Source organism: Zootoca vivipara, chromosome 12 (genome assembly GCF_965207765.1).
Source record: "Zootoca vivipara chromosome 12, rZooViv2.hap1.1, whole genome shotgun sequence".
NCBI classification, from domain to species: domain Eukaryota; kingdom Metazoa; phylum Chordata; class Lepidosauria; order Squamata; family Lacertidae; genus Zootoca; species Zootoca vivipara.
Genome location: NC_142595.1, coordinates 52,657,489 through 52,683,937, shown reverse-complemented (window position 1 = coordinate 52,683,937; position 26,449 = coordinate 52,657,489). Strand labels below are relative to the sequence as shown.

Here is a 26,449-nt window from a genome sequence, read left to right as displayed (position 1 = left end):
GCCAACAAAGGTCTGTATAGTTAAAGCTATGGTTTTCCCAGTAGTGATGTATAGAAGTGAGAGCTGGACCACAAAGAAGGCTGATCGCCGAAGAATGGATGCTTTTGAATTATGGTGCTGGAGGAGACTCTTGAGAGTCCCATGGACTGCAAGAAGATCAAACCTATCCATTCTGAAGGAAATCAGCCCTGGAAGGACAGATCCTGAAGCTGAGGCTCCAATACTTTGGCCACCTCATGAGAAGAGAAGACTCCCTGGAAAAGACCCTGATGTTGGGAAAGATGGAGGGCACAAGGAGAAGGGGACGACAGAGGATGAGATGGTTGGATAGTGTTCTCAAAGCCACCAACATGAGTCTGACCAAACTGTGGGAGGCAGTGGAAGACAGGAGTGCCTGGCGTGCTCTGGTCCATGGGGTCACGAAGCATCGGACACGACTAAACGACTAAACAACAACAGACAAACGCATGGAGGACGAGAGGGCTATCCCTGGCTCCTAGCCACAATGGCTGTGCTCTGCTTTCGCAGTTGGAGGCAGCGATGCTTCTGAATTCCAGTTGCTAGAAACTACAGGAAGGGAGAAAGTGCTCTGGGGCTCAGATTGTGCCTGCGGCTTCCCCACTGAGTCATCTGAGAGAACAGGAGGCTGGACTAGGTGGGCCACTTGAACTTGAGAAAGTTCCTTTGTGTGGCCTTTCTCAAAAGTTGGCTGGGCTGTTAGTGATTCAAAAAGGGCAAAGCAGCCAGTCCTTTCCATTTTGTAGGCTTCGAAGGGGCTGTTTGCACAAGGACAGGATGGGAAGAGGGTCTGGAGTGTCCACAAAGCCCACTCCCCACCCCTCTCCCAGGCACCACCAGGCGACAGGATTAATTCAACTTAAATGAGCCCCAAAAGAGGTTTATCCAGGCTGTTTTTATAAGCCCAGGGCTTGTTGACTTGCTCGGTCAGCCAGAATCACACACAATTCTTCTTCCCATATAACACTTTAAAAAACAACCTACAACTTTCTCGTCAACTTCCTTTCACTGGCAGAGAAGAGGAGTTGTTTATCATCGGAAAGACTCCTTGGAAGAGGTTTTGTAAGATGTTTCAAAGGCTTAATAAAATTAGCAGATGCAAGGTCCCCGTCCCTGCCACTGCCTTAACAAAATGACTCCCTCTCATGTGATTTTTATTCTCTCCTCCCCCCCTTCCTGATCCGTTGTAAACTTTTTCCAAACTGGGCTTTGTTTTGCGTAAAGTTACAGAGCAGGAAAAGAGGGCTGGTTGGATCCAGCAGGGGCGGGGGGGGGGGGGGAGAAAAGACAAGCCAACCTCTTCCCCTCCTGCGAAAAAAAAAATCCTTTTGAGGCTGGAGGTGTCCCAGAAGAACTCAGGAAGCTTGGCACAGGCAGCTCTTGGCAATTAATGCTTTGCCCTGATTAACTGATTTAATTAAGCCAGCCCATGTGACAGGCATTACAGGTGACATTTTGGGGAGATTTAATTAAAGTGAGCAGCAACTCAAAACAGCAGGCAGCTTGTTCAGAGGGAAGACCACAGATGGAGACTCAAAGCCCCTGCTCAAATAGGAACCGCAGAGTTGGAAGGGACCCCCCAAGAGTCATATGGCCCAAACCCCAGCAATGCAGGAATCACAGTTAAATTACCGGTGTCCCTAATAGGTGGACACCTGACCTCGGCAGTACCACATTTCTATAAAGGGGGGAGGGGTGTATTTAAAGTGCAAAACCGAAGGAGATGATGGGCTGCTGCTCATGCTTCGCGCCCCCCTCCAAAAAACCCCACTCCTCACCCTCCCTTTGTTGCCTCCTGGACAAGAAAATCCACCCAAAGGGAAGGGAAGCACCCGTCTTTTTTCTGGGGAGCAAAGGCAGGGAATGAGCCCAAGTCCCTGATGGCATTTCCAGGTAGGGCTGTGAGACACTCCCTGGCTCTGAAAGCCCGGAAGGTTGCTGCCAGCCGGTGTTGCCAATACTGAGCTTGGTGGATAGCCTGGCTCCATGTTAGGGAGGTAGGAGGCTTCCTTCTTTTTCAACAGCTTCTTCCTATAATGTGGCCGCAACCTCAATGATTTGGGTGCTTTCTGGTGGGATCCAAACTATCATATTTATTTATTTTATTTTACAAAATTATTACGCCGCTGGATAGCAAGTGTCAGTAAAAGCAACATTCAAAAAAATAAAATCAATCAATAAACTAAATGCAGTGGTACCTCAGGTTACAAACACCTCGGGTTACAGATTCCGCTAACCCAGAAGTAGTACCTCGGGTTAAGAACTTTGCCCCAGCATGAGAACAGAAATTGTGCGGCAGCGGGAGGCCCCATTAGCTAAAGTGGTACCTCAGGTTAAGAATGGTTTCTGGTTAAGAATGGACCTCCGGAACGAATTAAGTTCGTAACCAGAGGTACTATGCAGGCTTGTCTAAATAAAAATGTTTTCAGCAGGCACCAAAAAGAGTACAGTGAAGGTGCCTGCTTGGCATCAATTGGCAGGGAGTTCCAAAGTACACTAAAAAATCGATGAGGCTCAGATAGACACCCACACCCACAGCAACAAGGCCACTTACAGGTTGTTTTCCCCTGCATCTGAATGATACATTTGGCGTCCCGGCTGATTTCGCGGGCGTTGAATGGCCGGACCCGGACAGCCACTTTGACGGAAGCGCCGGCCATTTTGGGTCAAATTTGGCTGCAGCTCACAGGTGGGATTACCTAAAAAAGCGGGGAGGGGGGCAGAGGGGGGGAGAGAGAAAGCAAAACACACTTTTTTATTTTCAGCACTTTTCATCCAAAGTTATTTTAGTGGGTGGGTGGGTGGTTAGGGGGAGGGGATAGACACCCACATCCTGCATCAAGAGCCACAAAGGAAATTTGCACTGACTATGGATGAATGATCACACACTGTCCCTTTTGTAGGTATTCACTGATAAACCCCATTCTGTCCTGCTTCCAGGTTAAGATAGTCCATCTTCATAAGTTTAACGTAAGGCCCGTCAAGGCTGGTTTGGGGTGTGTGCGTAGGGGTTGTATTTTGCAACATGCTTAAAGGTGTCCAAATTATAGTTATCAGTGAATCTCCTTGCGTTACCATCTTAGCCCAGCATCCTGTTCTCACAGGGGCCAACCGAGCCCTGCAGCTTCCAGCAACTGGCGTTTAAAAGTGCTGCTGCCTTCAACTGTGGAGGGTCAGAGCAGAGCCATTGTTGGTTAGCAGCCATCAATAGCCTTATTTTCCTCTATGAATACGTCCAATCCTCTTTTAAAGCCATCCCATTTGGTGGCCATCACTACCTCCTGCAGGAAGGAGTTCCACTGTTTAACTATACAGGCACACACCTTGCAGCTCTCCAGAATTACGTTTCCAAGGTGCACAGGAAATTTATTGAACTGTTTAAAAAACTCAAGGTGGCTATAATTATACTGAGTGCCAGGCACCTTCAAAGAGAGGGAGAAGGGCAGCAGCAAAGCCTTGGAGCTGTTGCTGAGAAAAAGTCACCACCGCCCTTGGCTCCAAGACGGAGACTCAGGCAGGCAGGCGAGACAGGTGAGCTTGTTCAATGGGCTTTTAAGGCATAATAGCCTCCCAGGGTAGGACCCAGGTGGCGCTATGGGTTAAACCACAGAGTCTAGGGCTTGCTGATCAGAAGGTCGGCAGTTCAAATCCCTGCAACGGGGTGAGCTCCCGTTGCTCGGTCCCAGCTCCTGCCCACCTAGCAGTTCGAAAGCACACCAAAGTGCAAGTAGATAAATAGGTACCGCTCCGGTGGGAAGGTAAACGGTGTTTCCGTGCGCTGCTCTGGTTCGCCAGAAGCAGCTTTGTCATGCTGGCCACAGGACCCGGAAGCTGTCTGCGGACAAACGCCGGCTCCCTTGGCCTATAGAGCGAGATGAGCGCCGGAACCCCAGAGTCGGACACGACTGGACCTGATGGTCAGGGGCCCCTTTACCTTTAGCCTCCCAGGGTAGTTTACATCCACATGAAGCCCAACAAGAAAACCAGATTAAAATACCCCAATTCCACCCCAAGTGTACCAAACGAACAAAAAAACAACCTATTCAACTCTGAAGAACACCGTCTGATGTCCTAGGTCAGCCCTCTGGATTAAGCCGAAATTTGAGGTTACCTTTAAGGCCCATTTAAAATTAGAAGGATGAGGCCCTGGCTGGAACAAGAGATCTGTAATTGGCCGGGGGGGACGGGGACGACGACGACCACTGAGGAGGTCCCACATGCAGTGTTAGAAGCTCAGATATATAAACTAGGCGCTGAATGTCTCCTTAAGCCAGAGTTACAGTCGCTGAAACAGAATGCCTAGTTGCCATTTGGGGGCCAGATGGCTTCCAAGTCATATTTGCCAAAGTGACTTTTTGGTTCCTGAAATTCCTTCTGATTGTGCAGATAAAATACCGCAGACCGAATTCTACAGGATGTGTTGCTGGAGTGTGAAAACAGGCAAGATCCAAGGATCCCCAGGGAGGCACCTCCAGGTGGTGGAGACGTCAGACGCCATCTGGGCATCTTCGCTTGGTCACAGGTGGCCAATAGCCAGGTACAAAAAGCACCTGGTGAATTTCAAATGCTGCCCACAAGTCTAATTGTTCTTACATGTGGGTGCTCCAGCAGCTAATCTGACACGTGCCCCCCCCAAGAGACACCCCTTCCTGTGTCAGGTAGAGAGGAGTTCTGGGAGCTAAGTTGTGGGTACTCAGAAGCGAGACAATGGCTGCTTCTACACAGCTCTTTAAAAAAAATAAAATTAAAGCTCACAATTGAAAATTTCATAGTTCCAATTTCAGCTCTACAGCACCATCTGGTTTCAGTGTTATAACACATTTATAACTTTTTCCATATACTAATGTAGCCGAGCCCAATATCACTCTGGATGTGCTCAAAAGCAATCTTTCTGTTGCACTACAAGCTGCCATTAAAACCGGTTCCACGAATGAGCTGCAGAGAATTAAATTAAATGTTTGCCTGCCCTCTGAACACCAAAACATTGAATCATAGCTGTCCAGCAGCAGGGTAATCATAGCTTGGGCCAGGACGCATCATGCGGAATGCATGTGCGCAGGTGTGCTTGTCCAAAACAGTCTCTAGGGCCCACCCCATTCCTGTCATTGCGATCTGTTTTTGCCGCTTTCAGTTTTGACATTTGGATTGTTGCGACATTTAAGCTCTCCTGCTGGTGAAGGCTGGGGGTTAATAAATATGAATGACAATGATAATGATGATGATAATAGAAGACATTCATACAAGTGGAGGTCCACATTCATAAAAACATAAGGATCAGTCTAACCTAGCATCCTGTTTTCCCAGCGGCCAACCAGATGCCCCAATGGGAAACAAGCAAGCAGGATTCGAGCACAAGAGCAACTCTCCCTTCCTGTGGTTTCCAGCAACTGGTATTCAGAAGCATTGCTGCTTCCAGCTGTGGCAGCCAGGCCGAGCCATCCTGGCTAGGAGCCACCCATAGCCTTATATTTAATCCTCTCTTAAATCCATCCAAGTTAGTGACCATCACTGCCTCCTGCAGGAGGGAGTTCCATAGTTTAACTAGGCACTGCATAGAGAAGGATTTTCTGCTATCCGTCCTGAATCTTCCAACATTTGGCTTTATTAGATGTCCATGAATTCTCATGTTGTGAGAGACTGGGTGGCAGGGGGTGGTGGGACTTTTCTCTTCTCTAAACTTCTATGTCGCCTCTTCTCCCCAAAGCAGTCAGGGACATTTGTGGTGTTTGCAAAAAACAGGCTCAACATCACATTTTCAAAAGGTCAATTAATCTAAAAATCAGGAGCAACATCTTCAAAAGGAACTGATCATGTTACTGGAGGGGGAAAGTGGCCTACGGCAAGACATCAGAGCTACTGATTTTAATCTGCCAATTGCAGTCGGAGCTTTTAAGCAGGGCAAATCCAGGGATGTTTGGGTTGGGACATTCTGCAAATTCAACACAAAGGAAGCAGAGAATTAAGTCCTGGGCGCACAAGGCTGCAGCATTTGAAGGCTCCCAGCTGCCACAACCACCATCGCAAAAAAAGGAGAAAAGAACAGAAGCAGCCCTTAAAGCTGTGAGGACACATTTGAACTTGGGCACAAATTTACAAAATTTTATGGACAGGGAGGTAGGAATGATGTTTAGCAGGATTCCCAGAGGTCAGGCAGTATTCTGCCTCAACCTCTTTCCCTCTGCTGGACCAGGACAAATACAGACTATGAGTACCGTAAATGTGAAAATTTGCATGGAATCATAGAGTTGTAGAGTAGGAGGGTACCCCCAAGGGTCATCTAGCCCAACCCCCTGCAATGCAGGAGGCACAGCTCAATAATCCACCACAGAGGGCTATGCTTAAAAACTTCCAACCCAGGAGAGGCCACCACCCTCCAAGGTAGTCTGTTCCATGATCCAACAGCTTTTTACTGTCAGAAAGTTCTTCCTGTTACTGATGCTATGCAACATACAGCTGCTAAAAATAACACAACATCTAGAGCTGTAAAAAAGAACACAGTGCTCCTCCAACAGTGAGGGGAGAACCCAGCCATCGTGGCTGGTAGCCGCTGGTAGCCCAAGGAGCTGGCTGTGATTTTAGCCTGCATGAAAGGCTTTGGCACATGCTGCCAACGCCTCAAGCTCTCAGACAATTTTGCGGCATTCTTAACAGCAGCGGTTTTCACTGTTCAAAAGCCACAAGGCAGGAATGCACCACTTAAGCAAGGCCACAGAATTTGCATAATGTAGAAAAGTAGGGTTTGAACAGATTTCAGGATCTGGGATTGGGAGGTGGGGGGAGAGAGAATGCGAGTACAGTGGTGCCTCGCTAGACGAATTTAATTCGTTCCACAGGTCTTTTCTTATAACGAAAAATTCGTCTAGCGAATCCCATAGGAATGCATTGAAATTTTTTTGAATTTTTTTTTGCCCGTAGGAACACATTAATTGAATTTCAATGCATTCCTATGGGAAACCGCGGTTCACTAGACGAATTTTTCGTAAAACGCATTCGTCTAGCAAGGAAACCTTCGCTAGAAAAAACCTTTCGTTAAGCGGAAATTTCGTTAAGCAGGGCATTCGTTAAGCGAGGCACCACTGTAAGTCTCTAGGCCCCTTATGCTTCCTCCCCACAATGAAAACCACCCCCATATCTGACTTTAAAATACAGAGGTGGACTTTTCCAATGACTCCTACAGTAGATGTTAGAAAAGGGCAGGTGTTGGGTGACACCTGAGCAGAGCTCACCATTTGCGTTCCTCCATCATCAGGCACTACAGCAAGTACAAGCCCCACCCCCCACTCCCTAGCTGACTCTTCTTCCACCCTCCCCACCCTAAAGATGAATCATGGAATCATAGAATTCTAGAGTTGGAAGAGACCCTCATCTGTGCCTACGGGGACAGCACTTATTGCTTCCACAGGTGCGCGTTATAAGCAGAAGAGGTGGTGTGGGTTCTCTTCAGGACTCAAGACGGGACCCACCCCCACCCCACTTTGATCAATTTGATAGTAAACACAAACAAACAAAAAACCTGCCTGCGGTCTTCAAAAAGATAAAACAATAAAATTATCGGCAAGTAAAATAAGCAGCGATAATAACCATAAAGACTAAGAACATATTAAAACTCGCCACCAGCTTTCTAAACAGCTGAGTAGGGTTGTCTAGAATCCTAGAGTTGGAAGAGACCACAAGGGCCATCCAGTCCAACCCCCTGCCAAGCAGGAAACACCATCAAAGCATTCTTGACATATGCCTGTCAAGCCTCTGTTTAAAGACTTCCAAAGAAGGAGGCTCCACCCCACTCCTTGTCTAGACAAAAATGTTTTCGGCAGGTGCCAAAAGGAGTACAGTGAAGGCACCTTCCTGATGCCAACAGGCAGGGAGTCCCAAAGAGTAGAGGACCCCACACTGAAATATCTAGCTCTTACATGTGGAAGGGGCATTATTATGTGGCACTTGTATATAGTGCCAGTTCTGCCGATGGAAGCGGTGGAGTGAACATCTTCTGAGGCCATCTCACAAACCATTTTTGGAAGCCTCCCCGAGCATGGGATGCTATTCCAGGAAGCCCAAAGGCCCACTGGGTGTGAATGAGCACAGCATCACTCTCACAGGTGGCCTTGGAGGGGACGGCAGCCACAGACCCCCAAAGCCAGGGAACCGGGCTCTCATGTTTAACAGCCGAACCTAGGAAGAAGAGACCTGTCAGACCAGGAAGAGAACCCAGCTAGTTTGACACCAGTGGATTACGGTGGCCAAGCTTTCCCCGTCCAGAAATGGCAGGAGCTGTTGAACCAGCTGCATTTGATTAAAGGTACTTCCAGCCCCTGAAGGTACCTGAGTCTCCAGGGACAGAAATGGATCCAGAAGCTCCCCCCCCCCACAACTGCAAACCTGCTCCTTCAGTGGGAGGGCAACCCCATCCAGGGTCAGCAACTGATTTGTCGGACACGAGAGCTAGTCACCCACAGCGCCTCCATCTTGCCAGGATTCAAGATCAGCCTTTTGCAAACCTGGCTTCCTCCAAGTGTTCTGGACTACGATTCCCATTGGCTGCACTTGGATGGAGGCTGATGGGGATTGTAGTCCAAAACATCTGGGAGGGGCCCACCAGGCTGGCAAAAGACTTATCTGGATAAATACCTGGGAACTATGCTTGAAGGACTTGTTGTGAGTCTGGGCTGGGCCAGGCCTGCTGAGTCACGGCAGATAAAAACATGTACGTTTCCCAACCACCCTGCTCTCTTCTCTCTCTCACACATACATGCACACCTGTTTATAGCTGTCATTTGGGGTTAGAGGAGCACATGTTTTCCTTTCCCAATAGCAAGCTGCCAACACGCAGGCAGCGGCGAAACTGAAAGCTTGGAAAGGGTACTTTGGACTGCTCCCAGTGCCAAGCAGGAGACAGCTAGCAGTGTGGCAGGAACACATTTTCCTTGCACTCTTGTAACAACTCTAAAACTCGTGAGCATCTCATGAAGCTGAATGCTGGAAGGTTCAGCACAGAGAAAAGAAAGTCTGTCGCATGGAGCAGAGTTAAACTGTGGAACTCCCTCCTACAGGAGGCAGGGGTGGCCACCGACCTGGATGGCTTTAAAAGAGGATGGGACAAATCTGAACACCAGTTGCTGGAAACCGCAGGAGGGGAGAACGTTGCTCTTGTGCTCAGATCCTGCTTGTGGGTTTCCCATAGAGGGCAACTCTTTGGTCACTGTGAAAAGAAGATGCTGGACTAGATGGGCCAGTGGCCTGATCCAGCAGGGTCATTTTATGTTCTTATGTCTTGACCAATGAGTTTTATAGGCCCTCTTGAACACCAGAATAGGCAGCTTTACAGTTTGACTCTTTCCTGAAAAGGAAAATTGTGTCGCAAGTTGAACGTGGGATTTTGAGCTGCAAGTCAAAGCACAAGTCTGCTTATCTTCAGAGAAAGCAGAAAATATAGAGTGGGATGAAAGTAAAGCCCCCCTCCTCCCCAAACGCTGCTCTACTGAGCCCCTTTTAAAAACACAATAACACGTGTGCCTTCTCCACCCACAATGTGATCCCAAGGACATGAAAGGAAGACGGGAGGGGGGGCAGAGATAGAGGAATAAAACTACTTGCTCACATGATGGCCGATGACAGCTAAAAGGGGATTATTTTTAGCCAAGACAGCTGTTCCCTGGCAACCGAGAGCGGGAAGGGAAGAGAGATGAAACAGGCCAGGCGTGCATTTTGCACAGAGGCTCTGGCAAGAGGCTATCAAGCTCGCAACTCCTCCGCCCCGCCCAGCCAGCTTAGAAACAGAGCATGGGCACCTTGCCACCCCCCAGCCCCACCCCTTAAGAATATCAGAAGAGCCTGCAAAGGGAGCCCATCTCGTCCAGTATCCTGTTCTCACAGTGACCAGCCAGGTGCCCATTGCAGGGTGCATGCAAGCAGGATTCGAGCACAAGAGCACCCACCCAGTCTCCAGCAACTGGGATTTGGAATCATAGAATTTGTAAAGTCGGAAGGGACCACAAGGGTCATCTAGTTCAACCCCCTGTATGATTGTGTTTTGCTATGTTCATGCTACTGCTGACAACTGCTCTGGACATTGCTTGTCACAAGGATGGGAGACACTGGTTTAACTTACTTCTAGCAAATAAAAACACATTGCTTCCTCCAACAACCTTGAAGGTGTCAGCCCCCCCATCCATTTCCTCCTCTTCCCAAGGTTGATTTAAATTTATATGCATTTAAAACCCCTACCCCAATCAGAATCCTTTTGCAGTATTGTAAAACGGGAAGGGGAACGCAGGAGTCCCGTTTGCCCTACTTGCGGCACCAAGCTAAGATACCCTGCACTTAGCCAACATTTTCCTTGAAACCTCGGTTATTTTAACTGTGTTTTTCTGCTTCTGTCCCCAAAACGGCTTGCAAACATTAAAACATGCACACAAAGAATGAAAGCTGAAATGGCACTACATTCAATAAGCAGCAATCGCTAAAAGGTAATGCCAGGGCGCTGGAACAAAATAGGACATTGGAGGAGGTGAGGGAATAAATAATCACAATGGGGGAAAGAGTCTCTTGAAACAAGTGTGCCTAAAGGTGTCCTGCCCTGTGCATCTGCCTGACTGCCATGAGTGCAGAATGATCAGCAGCCAGCTTCCTCTTACATTCCTCAGGGAGAAAGCTCCTCTGTCTATGCACCCCACAGAGAAGGCCCCTGCCCTGTCTACTCAGGCCTAACCTTAGATGTTGGTGGGACAGCTGTCTGCAGCCTGTGGCATTTGCTTTTAAACAATGCTCTTTTTTTCAAAGAGGGCCGGCTGCTTACATTTTTTTTTGCAGTATCAATTTGGCCAAGACGAAAACAAGCTGAAGGGAGAATATATTTCCTTCCCCCCCCCCCTTTCTTCACTCTAGACCCTCAATTTGCATTCCTCCAGCCAAAAGGGCAGCCAGCCAAAGTGCTGGCATTCCTGAAGGGTGTATATTTGTGTGTGTAAGAGAGAGCACTAACATAAGTGAATAAGCATCCTGGAATCCCAACAAAGAGATCCTTCCTGTTCTGAGAGCTCCTCCCAGCCAGATGAGCCCAGCCCAACTAGTTCATCTGGGTCCACAGGCAGGGAGTGAAGGAGAAAGGCATCAATAAAACCCACAGCTCCTGGTGCCAGTCCAGACACTTGCCACAGGACAAAAGCAACACGGGGCAGGCGGGTGAACGCCCTGCCCCAGACAGAAACCAGACAATCCACGCTTGCCTCTGTTCATGGCAGAAATATGAAGACCAGTGCTTGCAGCAGGATGTGGGTGGGGAAGGCAGGGAGGGAGGGGAGTGACCCATAAGAAGAGTCCTGCACTGGATCAGGCCAATGGGGGCAGCATCTAGCCCAGCATCGTGTTCTCACAGGGGCCAACCAGATGCCCCCAGTGGGAAACCAGCCAACAGGGTCCCAGAACAAGAGCAACTCTCCCCTCCTGGGGTTTCCAGCAACTGGCATTCAGAAGCATTGTTCTGATGTTCTTAATAGCCCACAACGACTGGTGAGCCTTGTCACAGCTTTTTGAGCAACATTCGTGGAGTTACAAATAAAACTAAATAGTGCTGGGCTGGGCCCAGATTTCCAGCGGGGCACATCAGAAAGGGAAGCCAACCTCACCCTCCAGATGTGGCTGAACTACAATTCCCATCAGCCCCAGCCAGCAACATCTGGAGGGCCAAAGGTTTTCCCATCCTGGTCTCAAACTTTCTCTCAACAAACTTGAATCATTGAATTGTAGGGCTGGGCCATCTAGTCCAACCCCCTGCAATGCAGGAAGCACAATTCAAGAATCCCTGACAGGTGGCCATCTAACCTCTGCTTAAACACTTTCAATGAAGGCAGTCCGCTGCAGCAATATTTAAATGCTCTGTAATTTATTTATTTATTTATTTATTTAAATCTCCCCTTTTGAGTAAAATGCTTCCCAGAAAGATGAGTCAGGTGGGAAAGGAGAAACAAAGAGATTGGTTGAGTTGAAGAAGAGAGTGGCCTTTGGCGGGGCTTAGATGGACGTCCCTCCAACGCCTTCCAAGCCCCTCCGCCTCCCTGTGAATTCTGACCCCTGCTTGCAGCATCCTAACTGCCTACCTGTTATTCACAACAGCCACTCTTCTGGCTGAGACCCCCACTTGCCTGAATCTTCACCCTCCACTGCACACTGCAGGGCAGGGGGAAGCTCACCTCCTCCATTTGGCTTTCCTCCTCGCCTGAAAATGTTCCCAGGCACTCTGTAGTGCAAGCCTTCCCTCCCGCCCCTGAAAAGCCTCTTCCCCTTCTTCTGCAGGACAGGCACCTTCCTCCCCGCACCCCCTCCTGATTCCACAAGCAGAGCTTAGGGTTGTATGTTTAAAGCATTTGCTGCTTCAGCTCTGTGCTCTGAGCCACAATCCTGTTACAAGCCCATCCTGGGCCCCTTCTGGCTGCAGAACCATCCTGGACAGGGAAAGGAGGAAAGTGCGGGGGGGGGGGAAGATCTTTTAACAATAGCTTTGGGTTTTGTGGCATTACTTTTTAAAACAAGCGAATGTTCTCTGCACAGAGCTAGCAAACGGAGGTTTCATGCTCCAGAGCCACAGTCCGACCACAGAGAGCAGCTCCATTGTGGTCAAGAAGGGAAGAGGCAGACACACACACACACACACACACACACACACACACACACACATTCAAGCTCCGCTTGGCTTTGTGTTCAACCTTTCCCAAAGTCTGCCCCAGCCACATGGAAGAGTCTTGAGGAAGATTTGGGTGTGCCTGCAAAGGCATCCACCTCCCAGCACACCTGGAGTGATTCAGGGCAAAACGATCCCAGGTATCTATCTACTCACCTCCGCAAAAGGGAAGAGTGTTTGGAAATGGGAAAGGAATAAGCTTTGCTTGTGCTCCGTAGGCCTTTTTCTTTATTTTTTTTTTTTTTTTGAATTTCATTTATTTATTAAGCATCAATCTTTGTACAACTCAACATAAACAATAAACAAATAATCTGTAAATCAATGAACATAAAAAATAATCCGTAATATCCACAAATAATAATCATAACAAAAAAAAAAAAAAAAAACAAACATACAAACAAAAACAAAAAAAACAGGCCTTTTTCAAGAAGCCACACAAGCTCATCTGATGTGCTCTTCCGCTGCAAGATGACTTCTGCCTCTTCCTCACCACTTGGTTTTTAACTCCTGACTTCTAAGGACATGAGATGAGCCTGGTGGATCAAGCCAAAGGAGGCCCATCTAGTACAGCATCCTGTTCTCACAGGGGTCAACCAGCTGCCCCAATGGGGAACTGGCAGGCAGGACCAAGCCCCAAAGCCTTTGTCCCCTCCTACGGTTTCCAGGAACTGATACGGTATTCAGAGGCATTGCTATCTCCGACTGTGAAGGCAGAGCATAGCCATTGTGGCTAGTAGAAACCGATAGCCCATTTTTAAAAAGCCAATTGTCTTTTAAAACCATGGGGGGGGAGTTTAGCTGTCACTGCCTCCTGTGGGAGTGAGTTCCATAGTTTAACTCTGCGTGAAGAAGTACTTTCTTTGATTTCTTTAATGGCTTTCTTTTCTCCCTTGCTCGACTACCTTGTCTTTGGGGCAGGGTCCACATCACTCTTGGCTAACACTAAATAAATTATAATGAAACTGCACCAGGGCCATATCTCCATATCTGCACCTGAAAGTACAGAGAGAGACAGACAGACAGCACACAAGAGATAGCACAAGGTTAGTTAGTTAGTTTATTGTTACGGTTCTCAACCAGCACACAGATAGCACAAGGATATCCATGTGCTTCCAGAGAGGTCCTGGGGCTTAGGCCTGCTCAGGGAAACCAAGCTTTCCGGCTACTTAGCTATGCCCCTTAGCTTCGAACCTACAAATGCAGGTCTTCCTTACTGCAGCAGGCAATCTGACTTAGATTCTCTGTTCTGGACCAGAGTGGCATTTTAGTTCACAGCACGCCTCTCAGTTGGCCTAAGTCTGTTTGCTCCTGCAGAAACAACAGCTGATCCCGACCTCAGGAAACAGCCTTCTGCTCCCACACCCATCTCTCGCTCATACAAACACACACACACACACACACAGAGAGAGAGAGAGAGAGAGCTGCAGCTATTGCTGTAAACTGGCAGTCAATTCAGCCTCTCCTGCAGCACTGGAGAAACCACCCATGCAACTCAGCAGGGAAGGCAGCGATAAGCCTTTAATTAAAGCTTCTGGACCATCAAGTCGTGTTAATTACCATAATCACAGAGCTAGTAGGAAACAAGACACACGCCCTGAATAAATAAATAAAAAGCGCAAGTGAAGCATCCATCTTTCATTCAGCCGGAAGAGGGCCGTGCAGCAGCCTGCCTGCCTCTCTCCGACACCTCTAACAAACACACATGAAATATGAGGCCAAGGGATGAACTCCAGACATCTCTAAGGCGTTCTCAAAAGTGGCCATGTGCTTGCAAGTCCAAGGATCCTGCAAATCCAAGTTGCTCATGTGGCGTCACAATCCTCTCCAAGCTGTTGGAGGGCCTGTGGGAAAAAGGGCACCTTTTTCCACCTGTGGTGGGAGTGCCCACATGTATTCCGATTCTGGATTTGTCCAGAAATGACCAAAATACTCAAATGTCCCCTTCTAACTTCACCACAGATTTGTTAAATAAATCCATGCAACGATCAGCTGAAAGGTTTGAGCTCTCAGGAACTCTTGATACGGATGCTGGCAGCCGCCCGAACCTCAATTGACCTCCCAACTTTATAATTCTGTAATTCTATGATTTGCAGCTTTTGGTTTGGCATAAGCACATGTGGAGTTTAGCATTAGCTGGGGGGTGGACTCATAAATTGTGGGTGGCCAAAGGCTTGGAGGACCCTGAAAAATTATACGCCATTTGGTGGGAATCCTACGACAAATACAGACACACAGGTCTCACTCTCCACAGGATAATGTGAAATTTGGCTTTCTTAACTGTCTTAAATGGGGCTTGTACAGAAGCAAGGCGCCTTCAGAGTGCAGTAAGGAAGCAAAGGCACCACTTCCCCAGCCGCCCAGAAGTTATACTGAGTTACTGGGTAAGCATAACAAATATCCTTGTTGCACCTGGAGTAGTATTCTGGCAAATGTTTTTGTTGACTAGAGCACACTCCAGATGCATGAAGCATTATCCTCAATTAGCAGATAATTTAACTATTAGAAGGGAGTACTGGGCACTGCCCAGGAATTTTAGAAACCAAAAAAAATGTTAGTTACAGGTAGGTAGCCGTGTTGGTCTGACGTAGTCAAAACAAAATTTAAAAAATCCTTCCAGTAGCAGCTTAGAGACCAACTAAGTTTGTCATAGGTATGAGCTTTCGTGTGCATGCACACTTCTTCAGATACTGAAACAGGGTCTGGGGACTTCTGTTTCAGTGTATCAAAAAAATGTTATTTTTCAAAACAGATAATGTAATTTGTGAGTTTGCAACGGTCACGCCAAAAATTGAGAGATGCCACCTTGATTCAAAATGGTGCTGACGTTGGGAACCCTCACTCCAAGTTTGGTGACAATATCTCAAGAGATCGTCAACTGCATAGAGAACAAACTGACAATCCATTTTCCAAAGTATATACTGGTAGTAAAGTAAAGGTAAAGGGACCCCTGACCATTAGGTCCAGTCGTGACTGATTCTGAGGTTGCGGCGCTCATCTCGCATTATTGGCCGAGGGAGCTGGCGTACAGCTTCCAGGTCATGTGGCCAGCATGACTAAGCCACTTCTGGCGAACCAAAGCAGCACACGGAAACCGTTTACCTTTCTGCCGGAGCGGTACCTATTTATCTGCTTGCACTTTGATGTGCTTTCGAACTGCTAGGTTGGCAGGAGAAAGTATATAGTAGATCTTACCTAATCTCTCCCTCTCTCCCTCTCTCACACATGTGTGTGCATGGGGGGGTTGAGTTGTAAATAGTGGAAGCAAATGGCTATCAAATGCCAAAAGTTCCGTCTGCACCCACCCTACTACGCAAAGTTCAAAATGCATACACATCAAATGTGTTGGCCATTCGCAATAGCCGCTTAACACAAATCACCCAACCTTTACAATGCTAAGTCAACATCTGTAACAGGAAACAAAACTGATATCTTGATTCAGGTCTAGACAAACAGAATCAAACTCCCTGACAAGCACCAATTTCACACTGGAGTCTCCCTTCTCAGTTTGTGGCAGATGTTACATCTATGATTCTGCATCACTTTACTAGGGAGAAAGCCTCTTACTATCTCAGGACTGCCAGGAAGTCTGCCTCAGAATGATCCCAGTACAGTATTCGTTATACCAGACCAACAGCTGTGTTGGTCTGGTATAGTCGAAACAAAATTTTAAAAAATCCTTCCAGTAGCACCTTAGAGACCAACTAAGTTTGTCACTGGTATGAGCTTTCGTGTGCATGTACACTTCTTCAGATACCATCTTACGGTAGTTGGTCTCTAAGGTGCTACTGGAAGGAATTTTTTTTATTTTGTTCCCAGTACAGTATGTTCATCAAGCTTCAGGTAACTGCCAAAAGAAAGCAACCGTGTTAGGCCAAAGGGATAAGAACATCAGAAGATGTGAGGCAGGTTGGGCTGAGAGGCTGTGACTGGCCTCCAAGGTCATGCAGGGAGCTTTATGAACAAGTAGGGATTTGAACCCTGGTATCTCTCTTAGTCCGACACTCTAATCACATCACCATCTCTGGCTCAGGTTGATGGAGCAGAAAGGGAAAGATGAAGACGGAGAGGGTGAGGCGAAGAGCAAGATGGAGATCCCTTCCTTGTCGAGCTGAAAGATTTTAGGGCCGGGGCTTCAAAGTGCCACAAACCTTCTAAGGCGGTAGGATTGACAGGCTGTGGAATGACAGGGTTGACTCAGCTGAGAAGGAGCCAGTCAGAACACCAGGGCAGCTGTTGTGTCTGCCATGTGCGCACATCAAATGGCACTCCCAGTATTTATGCAGAGAGCAAAGAACCGACATCCAGAAAGGCATCCAGAAAGAAGAGTTCGCTTCTCCTTGGCAGGACTGTGAGTGCAAGTCTAACAGTAGGCAATGTCTACTCCCAGGCAACCACTGTCTTCCTAGGGCCTGCTTGGGATGCTGTGAAGGAGCCACATCTGGACAAGGGATGACACGGCTGGATTTCCCCCACCCCATCAAAACTAGACAAATCAGCCATTCACAGAACCTTCCCCATTCCTGGACAGAAGCAGGGAAACTGAGGCCTGGGGAGAAGGGCTCTAGACCAGCCATTCTCAAAGCGGGTGGTGGGGTTACCTAGGGGCAAGAGGGGGGCAGGGGGGCACTGGAGGTGTCAAAGACTACATGGAGGAGGAGAGGACTATCAATGGCTACTAACCAGGATGGCTATGTTCTGAAGAAGGGCAGCTCACCCATAAGGCAAGGTGCCTTAGAGTCCTACCAGACCTTCTTCACAAAGCAAGCTGGGGGGCGGAATCACTTTCCTCCACACCCCCTCAGCAGCCAAGACAGCAGGACGGCCACCACCTTGAAGAGCACCCTCCCCCACCAACTGCAACCTAGCATTATAGGAAGACACCATAGGGAGACACACAGCAGACCTAATTGCAACTGGTGAAATAGATCCTTGACTTGCAGAACTGACCACAGAAATGGAGGGGGGCGAGGAAAGAGAAGGAGAGAGGGAGAGAAAGAAAGAGAAGGTGGGTTTGTTTTTCTGCACTGTCCATGCATTCACAGGGAAGGCAATGTGCAGCGCATGATGAAGCAGGCAAGTTCCCATGCCAAGCTAGCTGAGCAAAGCTTTTTGCCGGGGCATTGCAGCTCTCCCTCTACCCAGAGGCTTTCTGGCAAAGCAGGGGATATTTGATCAGCTGCCTGGACCTCAAAGAGCAGTCATGAGAGACAGGATCAGGAGGGCTTTTGCTTAAACAGGCCAAGGCAGATGGGAACAGCTTGGACAGATAAAAACACGCACACACATACAAGAGGCAATGATCACACACACACACACACACACACACCAAGGCAATTGGGGAAACCTGTTAGTAAAGCAGCACAAGAAGTTCAAGGTAGCCGTGTTGGAAAAGGAAAAACTCCAAAATCCATGTTTGGTAACCAATTTGGGCAACAGGTGGGGGAGAGAGCAGAGGCTTTCCAAGACGTTTGGGTGTAAAACTCAGCAGCCTCAGCCACAGAAGGCAACTCCAAGGTACCCACAAGCACTGAAGGAACTGCCACAGCAAGAGAGATAGGTGCTGCCACCCATACCGGGGACAGAGTCGCACAGGGTCCAAGTCAAAGGTCATCTGGTCCAGCCTCGAGCCCAAGGGGACCAGCCTCCTCCCTTGCCACTCCACCCAAGCGACCCAGACATCAGTGGGTGCTGAGAATAAAAGTGGGTGCCCTGCGAGAGCTGCTTCCAAGGCAAGCAGCCTGAGCAACTCAAGGAAGTGAGCCAAGCCACACAATGTAGGGAGAGAAGCAAAGGGACGGCAGCTCAGGATCACTATCCATAAAGAAATTCAAAGAAGGGGCTATTGCACACAACCTAGCATGGAAACGCAGGCATATATAGGAAGCCGCCTTAAGCAGAGTCAGAGCAGCAGTTCGTCTCGCTCAGTACTGACTGGCAGCAACTGCACTCCAAGGTTTCTGGAAAGAGAGGGGGGGGTTCTCTCCTAGCCCTATCCAGAGATTCCATCAGAACCTGGGACCTTCTGCATGCAAAGTGGATGCTCTACCATTGAATCATGGCCCTTTCCCTGTCCTTGGTCACTGCAGGCCCTAACATCCCATGGAAAGGGGAGGGCAAGAACTAAGGTCATGTAGGACAGTGGGGAACCCTCCTCAATTCCCAAAATGCCACAAATGCAGCATCAGAGATTCTTCTCACTGGTAGAGAGTAAGCTAAATGGCCTTTCCTGGAAACTGAGAACATACCGTAATTTAGAACAAAGTCAATTTCCCTAGAACTTAGCAGTCACATTTTCCCCCCCCCTCACCTCTCTCCCAAATATTCATAGAATCATATGATCACAGAGTTGGAAGGAACCCTAAGCACAACAGCTGTCCCTGGGTGGGCTCGAACCACCAACCTTCTGTTTAACAGCCAGGCGCACTGACCCATTGCGCCACCTGAGGGATTAGACAGCACCAAGCCTGGACAGCTTCTGAACTGTTTAAACTGCAGCAGGATTCAAGGTCAGGTGGAAGGGCCCTCTCTGAACAGAGAGCATGGAAACCTATCCACCCCTTTAAAAAAATAAAAAATGACATTTTGTGCGGATATTAGGAGAACATCCAAGCTTTTAAGAACATGCCATGGACAAAGGGGGGGGGGAAGCACTGCCGCTATCCAAGTCCACAAATACAACACAGGTTTTTCTTTGCTCAATGTAAAGCCAAACACTTTCCACAGCACCAGGGCACAACCCACCAAGCACTGCTGCCTCCATTACCTTGTTAACAACAGATGAATATTTGGGAAGCATTTACAATCAGCCACAGGAATGGTTTCAAGCCGCAGCATGCTCCACGGATACCAGAAAAGTAGCCGGACCGCTATACGAAGGGGACTCAAAGAAGTCTGTATACGTCCACCTCAGCTGACCCAAATAAGCGGTGTTATTTTACCCATCTTGTGTTCCCAGGAGGAAAATGCAACAGTGTGCCCCTCGATAGGACCCAGAGACAGGGCAACTTTGCATTCTCCCTCTTCCCCAACGCACCCCCGGATCGGGAATGTTTCTGTGTATTCGGAACATACACGAAGGACCGGTCATTCTCCTAAAAATAACTCCTGACAACAAGGGGCGCGTATCTTATGCTCCCAATCTCCACCTCCCAACTTCTTGGTTGCTCGGGGATGACCTGGAACCAATGATTAAACCCTGCCACCAACACCCAGCATTGCCTCCACCAACATCAGGAGACTCCAGAGCGTCACACCCCTGTGGATTTAAGAAGGGAGGGAGAAGTCAACATGTTGGTATCCTTTCTGCTCCTGGAACACAGGTTCCTTCACTTGCCTGAGGGCAGGGTCAAGGACCAGAAAAAAAATTCCCAGTGACATTTTAAACTCCCTAATTCATACATCCTACAGTCTTCCCACCCCAAACAGGCACGGCCTCCAAACCCACAGAACATCTCCAGCCTACGTCAGATTAAGCTCCTTGATGTTTTCAAATCTCATTGAAAAACCGGAACAGCAAGCAGGCATTGAATGTCCTCCTCCTCCTCGTGTTTGAGGGCGGTTCTGGGAATGACCAGCACACTGGAGTGGCATTAGCACCCTATTCCGTCACAAACTTCACGGGGCCTCTGCGAGTGGGTAGAAGGATTATTAGAACCAACAGGCCAAATGGGCCATCAAACCCACCACCCGAAAAACAAGACAGGAATGCTTCCTTGCCTCCATCAACCCCCACATACAAAATTAACATAGAGCCAACACTGAAGAGCATCTAACAAAACAGGCTCTACTACTCAATGGAAGCTTTCTCTGATGCAATGAACCTGTGATGTTTCTCAGGTGCCACAACAAGCAGAGAGAACAGCTAACAGACAACTTAAGCAAGTGAGACAAGCCGTAAATGGGAAGAAGCATTACTGGGGTGCTACTGCTAGCTATGGTCGCTATGGTCCATGGGGTCACGAAGAGTCGGACACGACTAAACGACTAAACAACAACAACACTGCTAGCTAGCTTAACCTGGGTCTGGTTGTAGCACTCTGTTTGCTAAAGGAAGAACTTTTCCTAGCCTCCCATTGTAAATGGGTTTGGGTAAAAGTTCCAGGGATTGCGGGGACCCCCACCTAACCCCACTGGGCCCCACAATAAGAACCCCCCCAATGGATTCAAAAGACAGTAAAGGAGATGCCTTCAGAAAGAAAATTAGGAGGAATTTTCTGACAAGTAACAGCTGTTTGACAGTGGCATGTTGGCAGGTTCTCCTTCCTTGGAGGTTTTCAAACAGAGTTTGCATGATCCTTCCTCATGAATCTTTAGCTGCGATTCCTGCATGGCGGTGGGGTTGGGCGAGATTGCCCTTGGGGGTCCCTTCCCACTCTACAAATATATAGCCACAAGTGTCAAAAGCAAGACTTGAAGCCCTTCCTCCGACCTCGCAGGGCTACTTTTCCGCAAAAGCAGCAAGATGAAAAAGGAAAAGGAAAAAAAAGCGCCAGGGGAAGTTTTCGCTGCGCACCCAAGCTCCCGCCTCCCATCCTCCAGCGCTTTAAAGCTTCTCCGGATGAAAGCAGTCTCGGCTCCCCTACCCAGTCCAGACTCCAGCCGCCCTCCTGCTCCCGCTCCCCGTGCAGGAGATCCTCCTGCGTTGCAGGAATCCCTCCGTTTGTCTTTAGGGCGCCGCCGCCGCCCTCTCCGCCGACGGGCACGGGCTCTCCGCCTGGCGCGCAAGAGGGGCGCCCTGGAGGGGATCCCGGCGCCCTGAGCTCAAGCTCGCCCTCCCCCGGCATTCCGATACAAGGCGCTGCCCGCCTGCCCGCCCGCCTCTCTCCTTCACTCTCTCTTTCTACCCGGGGATGCGCCCCCCCCCACGCATCTCCCCCAGAAGCGCTCACCTTCCTGCGCAGGGGCCCCTGCCAACTTCGCCCCGATCCCCGGCGCTGGAACGCCAAACTTTAGCCTTTCGCTTTTCTGTTCCTTTCCCCCTCCGCCCTCGAACTTTTTCTCGCTCTTAGGGCTGCGGATGCTGCATCACTGCCGCCGGGGGAAGGGAAGGGTTTGGGGCGATCTTCGGGGGCGGGGGGGCCTTCAATGGGGCGCCCTCCCCGGCCCGCAATGGTGGCGAGGTGGAGCAGCAGCAGCCGCCGCCACAGTTGCCGGCGCCCGCCGGGCAGGGCAAAGGGGAAGGGGGGAGGAGCACGCGGGAGAGGACCGGCCCGGGGAGGGGAGGGGGCGGGGGGAGGAGAGAGAGACGGGCTCGGGAATGTCGCGAGACGGGAAAAGTTTCCTGGCCCCTCCCTGGGAGGTGGGCAGTTCTTAAAAGGGCAACGCGCCCTGCGCGCTTGGAGAGCCGGGGAAGAGGATGGAGGATGAAGAGCCCAACCTCCGAGGCGATCCAGGCGGCGGGCGCAGTGCGATGCGCGCAAGCGGGGCAGGCTCTCGCCCGGCGTCCCAAGGGGAGAGGGTCTGCATGCACCCCCTCGGAGAAGTACGAGGAGGTTCTAGGTGCCACATAAGCTGAGCAAACCTCAATGGCAGCAGGGAAAACAGATTCCCACACGGCGCCACAAACAATAACTTTTTTTTTTACCATTGCTGTTGCTCACCCTTCCTGCAGAACCCCTAGGGTGGTGGCTAGATAATATGTATAAAACCTCTAAGAGATCAGAACATGAACGATCTTAAAACATCATAATGCGGGCTGGGGAAACCTAGACAGATGGGCGGCGTATAAATAATAAAATTATGATTGTTACTGAGCAAGAAAATCGGCACCTAGAACGTCATAGTATTGTGCTTGACCGTTCCGAAGAATTGGCCCACTTGCTGATTTACGTACAACAGGCAAACAAACACCGCTGTTGTTATTTAGATTTCTTTCCCGCCCTTCACCCAACATTGTAAGAAGGCATCCCATACAAAAACAAAATTTCAGTAAAAATAGGCAGGGTGGTGTTCTGTAGGTGTTATGATGCAAGGCATGTGAGCTAGAGGCAGATAAACCCTGTTGGTGAGTTCCTTGGCTCAAGGGAGAAAGTGGGTGTTGTACCCGCACAGCTCCTGAGCATGTCTAATCCTTGCTGCATTTGGCTGTTGCATCTTCTTGGCTGTTTCCACCACCCCCTCTTCTGGGCTGAGCATCTATTGCATGTGGTCACCTAAGGTTGCTCTTCTGCGCCCTCATCCCCTCTCCATCTCTCTGTCTAAATCAACTCACTTCTTATTTCAAATGCATAATTTATACCTAAAAATACTAGCTGTTTTTTATTAAATAAAGGCAAAACACACTTAGGCCTCTTCCTTAGAACTCTGATTCTCCTCTTGTTCCTTTGCAAGATTTTTTTAAAAAAATTCACCAACAAAAGCTATTCTCCCTCCCTCTCTCTCTCTATATTGATATATATACTGTATCACCAATGGCACATCTTTGTGCGCCTGCAAAGATGGGATGTGGGTAGAAGGATAAGGACATTCATAAGGAAAAGCTCCCACACGTTTTAACCTCCCACGCCTATTGTAATTTTTTATGGCAGTGTGAACTAGATAAATATGCAAGGCGAGGGGGGCTTTTTAACAAAAAGGTTCATTTCCCCCCTTTGACTGCTGCACAGCTTTTATTCCAGACAACACTGCCAAAGAGACCTGCCAAAACCAGAGGAGTGGAGGGCGGGGTGGAATCCTGCCCTTACTCAGCCCACTACTGGAAAAAGCACAGCGAAGGCAGGAGCAGCACAACAACGCAAGATTAGCTCTGCTGGATCAGGCCAAAGGGGGCCTATCTAGTCATCATGGAATCATCACAGAATCCTAGAGTTGAAAGGGACTCTGAGGGTCATCCAGTCCAACCCCCCCCCCCACAATGCAGGAATGTGCAGCTGTCCCCTTACAGAGATTAACTGCAACCTTGGTGTTATCAGGTCCAAGGATCCTTGGGTTAGGTGGACTCCTCTTTCTACATCTTTCCAGTTGGCGAACTGTCTATTTCTGCAAATCAAGCAATTCCTAATCTACAAGAGGACCTCTCCTCTTACTCCTCGGCTTCTAAGCTTACTCAGGAGCCTTGTCAAAAAAGCTTGCGAGTGACCTTTATCTACCGTATATGCTTTTTTGGGAAGGCAGGCCTGTGCTGTTGCGTTAATCTGCCTAGGGCTCCATCTGCTGGAATCCATTTGCACTTCTAAGTGAGGGAGAAAGAAAGGCGGGTGCCAAATGTGAGCACCCTGAGCTTTTCAAAGGAACAGGGTCACTGTCTACTGTGTAAACCTGTTTACTGCAATCTCACATGGGAAATTCAACTACCACTGCTACATCACTGATTTATACCAGGGCCTCACAGGAGGCACCAATGGCCACCAACTTGGATGATTGTAAAATATTATTAGGCAAATAAATGACTAACAGGGCCAGTCCACCTGTTAGGCAAGGTGAAGCGACTGCCTCGGTCAACAGGATTCACAGGAGCAGCAGATCCCAGTGTAAGCCTTCATTCCTGTCTTGTTCCTGATGTAGTTCTTCACTCACCCCTTCTTTCCCAGAAGGGAGGGGGCACCATTTTGTGGTTTGCCTCAGGGGCCAAAATCTCTTGGGCTGGCCCTGGCTATCAATGGCTACTCTGGCCACAATGGCTATGTTCCCTGAATAACAGAACCATAGAGCCAAAAGGGTCCATGAAGGTCATCCAGCCCAACCCCCTGCGATGCAGGAATCTCAGCTAAAGCATCCCGGACAGGTGGCCATCCAAACTCTGCGTAAAAAACGCCAAGGAAGAAGAATCCACCACCTTCCAAGGGAACCCGTTGCACTGCTGAACGGCTTTTACTGTTAGAAAGTTCTCCCTGATGTTGAGCTGCAATCTCCTTTCTTGTCACTTGAAGCCATGGGTTCGAGTCCTGCCCTCCAGAGCAGGAGAAAACAAGCTTACTCCCTCTTCCATGTGACAGCCCTTGCGATAAGTGAAGATGGCTATCCTATCTCCTCCCGGTCTCCTCTTTTCCTGGCTAAACATCCCAAACTCCCTCGACCGTTCCTCATAGGGCTTGGTTCCCAGACCCTTGATCATCTCGGACTCCCTCCTCTGCGCACCTTCCAGCTTGTCAACACCCTTCTTAAATTGTGGCGCCCAGAACTGGACACAGGCTTCTAGGTGGATCTAAGACTCATCCCTCTATGAATTAAAGAAATGATGGCCTCTCATCTGGCTGGCGGCTTCTTGTTCTTTCTGCGCTGCCCTTGGTTACAACGATTCGCACACAAAGTGGAAACCGGCTGCCGGCTGAGGCTTGTGGGGGAAGGTTTGCTGGGGGAAAAACAAACAAACAGTGCAGGAATCAAATCCCAGGTAATGGCTACGGCCCTTGACGGGAGGAAACTGTATGGCAGGAAACACTCCTGTGCATTTCCTCACGGAGGTGGCCACAGCAGGAAACAGATGGACAGGAGTTGGCACCCGCCGTGTCAGCTGGAAAAGGCCATTCATCGTGGGTGCAGGCTTTGCGCTGAGATGCCAAGTCCTAGGATTGTATAATTGTAGAGCTAGAAGGGTCACCTAGGTTCATCTAGTCCAACCCCCTGAAATGCAAACTGTGTGTGGGATCTTGTCCCTACAAACTTGCCACTCTGGGGGGGAGGAAACACTCCACGTTTCCTAAACGTCTTCAGACAAAGCCTGAGAGCGTATCGGAGAGCCAGTGTGGTATAATGGAGAGGGTGTTGGACTAGGACCTGGGAGGCCAGAGTTTGGATCCTCCTCACTCGGCCATGAAGCTCAGTGTGTGACCTTTGGCCCGTCCTCATCTCTCAGCCTCGCCTACCTCGCAGGGTTGTTGTGAGGACCAAACGGGCAGGGGACGTCTCCCTCAAAGAATTCTGGGGGTTGTAGTTCAGCCCTCACGGAGCCACTGTTCCCAGTAACCTCCGACAGACTACAATTCCCAGAATTCTCTGAGGGACAGGGAATGTGGTACGAATGTGCTCAAGCCTCAAATACCGGTACAAAAACAAAAACTCTTCCCCATTTCTAGGCTTCAAAAACCAACCATACACAATCTGAGTAATTACTTCTTCCGTTTGCCTGACCAGCAGCAATCTTGTTGGTCCCTCGTTTAGGGCTTACATATCTGAGGAGAATAACGGCCCCCATTGTTTTCCTCATCCTCTCTGTGGTGGCCTCTGTTTCCCTCTCTTTTTCCTACATATTTGAGAACAAACTGCCCCTTCCCTACTGTTTGGTAAATGTTGCCCCTCAGCCTTTCCCCTTAACAATTTGGCCGCCACACACCCCTTGTTCTTTGTTTCTCCTCCTTCCGCTCCAGCCATTGTTTTCCCCTCTTCCTTTCCACAGCCTCTGTTTTCCTCACTTTCTCCCCACCTTCCTCTACCCCCACAAGTTCCCAAAATGTCCCCCCTCCACTTATAATTACAGCGCATCTGGCACCGCCCTGCCTGCCCAAGCTGTTCCTTCGGTCTGTTATGAGGGAAAATATGGGGAATATTTGGCTGAGGAGGAGCTAGCCAAGGAGAGGGGCAAAAAGAGATTTAGCAGCTGTCCCGCCCCCCAAAGACATGCCCCACTTTCCCCCTTGAACCATGTTTTTCCTGTCATCCCCACATCCTTTAATTTCCTTATATTTCTCACTTAAGTCCCTCATGTTTCCCCCCCAAAAGCTGCCCTGTGGCCGGTTGCCTTGCTTTCTATCCCTTCTCACAGCCAATATCCAGCACCTTTCATTTTTCCCGCCTTTTCCCGCCTCCCTCTTGAGCAGCCTG

The 26,449-nt window shown here is 49.1% G+C and overlaps 1 protein-coding gene across 6 annotated transcripts in view; it reads right to left on the bottom strand.

The window, feature by feature from the left end:
- KIF1C (kinesin family member 1C) overlaps positions 1-21,861 on the bottom strand; it is a 46,208-nt gene extending 24,347 nt beyond the window's left edge. For 2 of the 6 annotated variants that reach the window (XM_035134297.3, XM_035134295.3), the window contains exons 1-2: positions 21,580-21,861; positions 2,573-2,717 (exon numbers count right to left, since the gene is read on the bottom strand). Coding sequence is in view for 5 of the 6 variants with exons in the window: in XM_035134295.3 (XP_034990186.3) it covers positions 2,573-2,678 (106 nt within the window). In the remaining variant the exon portion in view is untranslated. Of the gene's footprint in view, positions 1-2,572; positions 2,718-13,593; positions 13,685-19,454; positions 19,734-21,273; positions 21,421-21,579 lie in introns of those variants that run through there. The other 4 variants (XM_088655920.1, XM_088655922.1, XM_088655921.1 and 1 more) reach the window with 4 other exon arrangements.
- Positions 21,862-26,449: the final 4,588 nt, after the last annotated feature.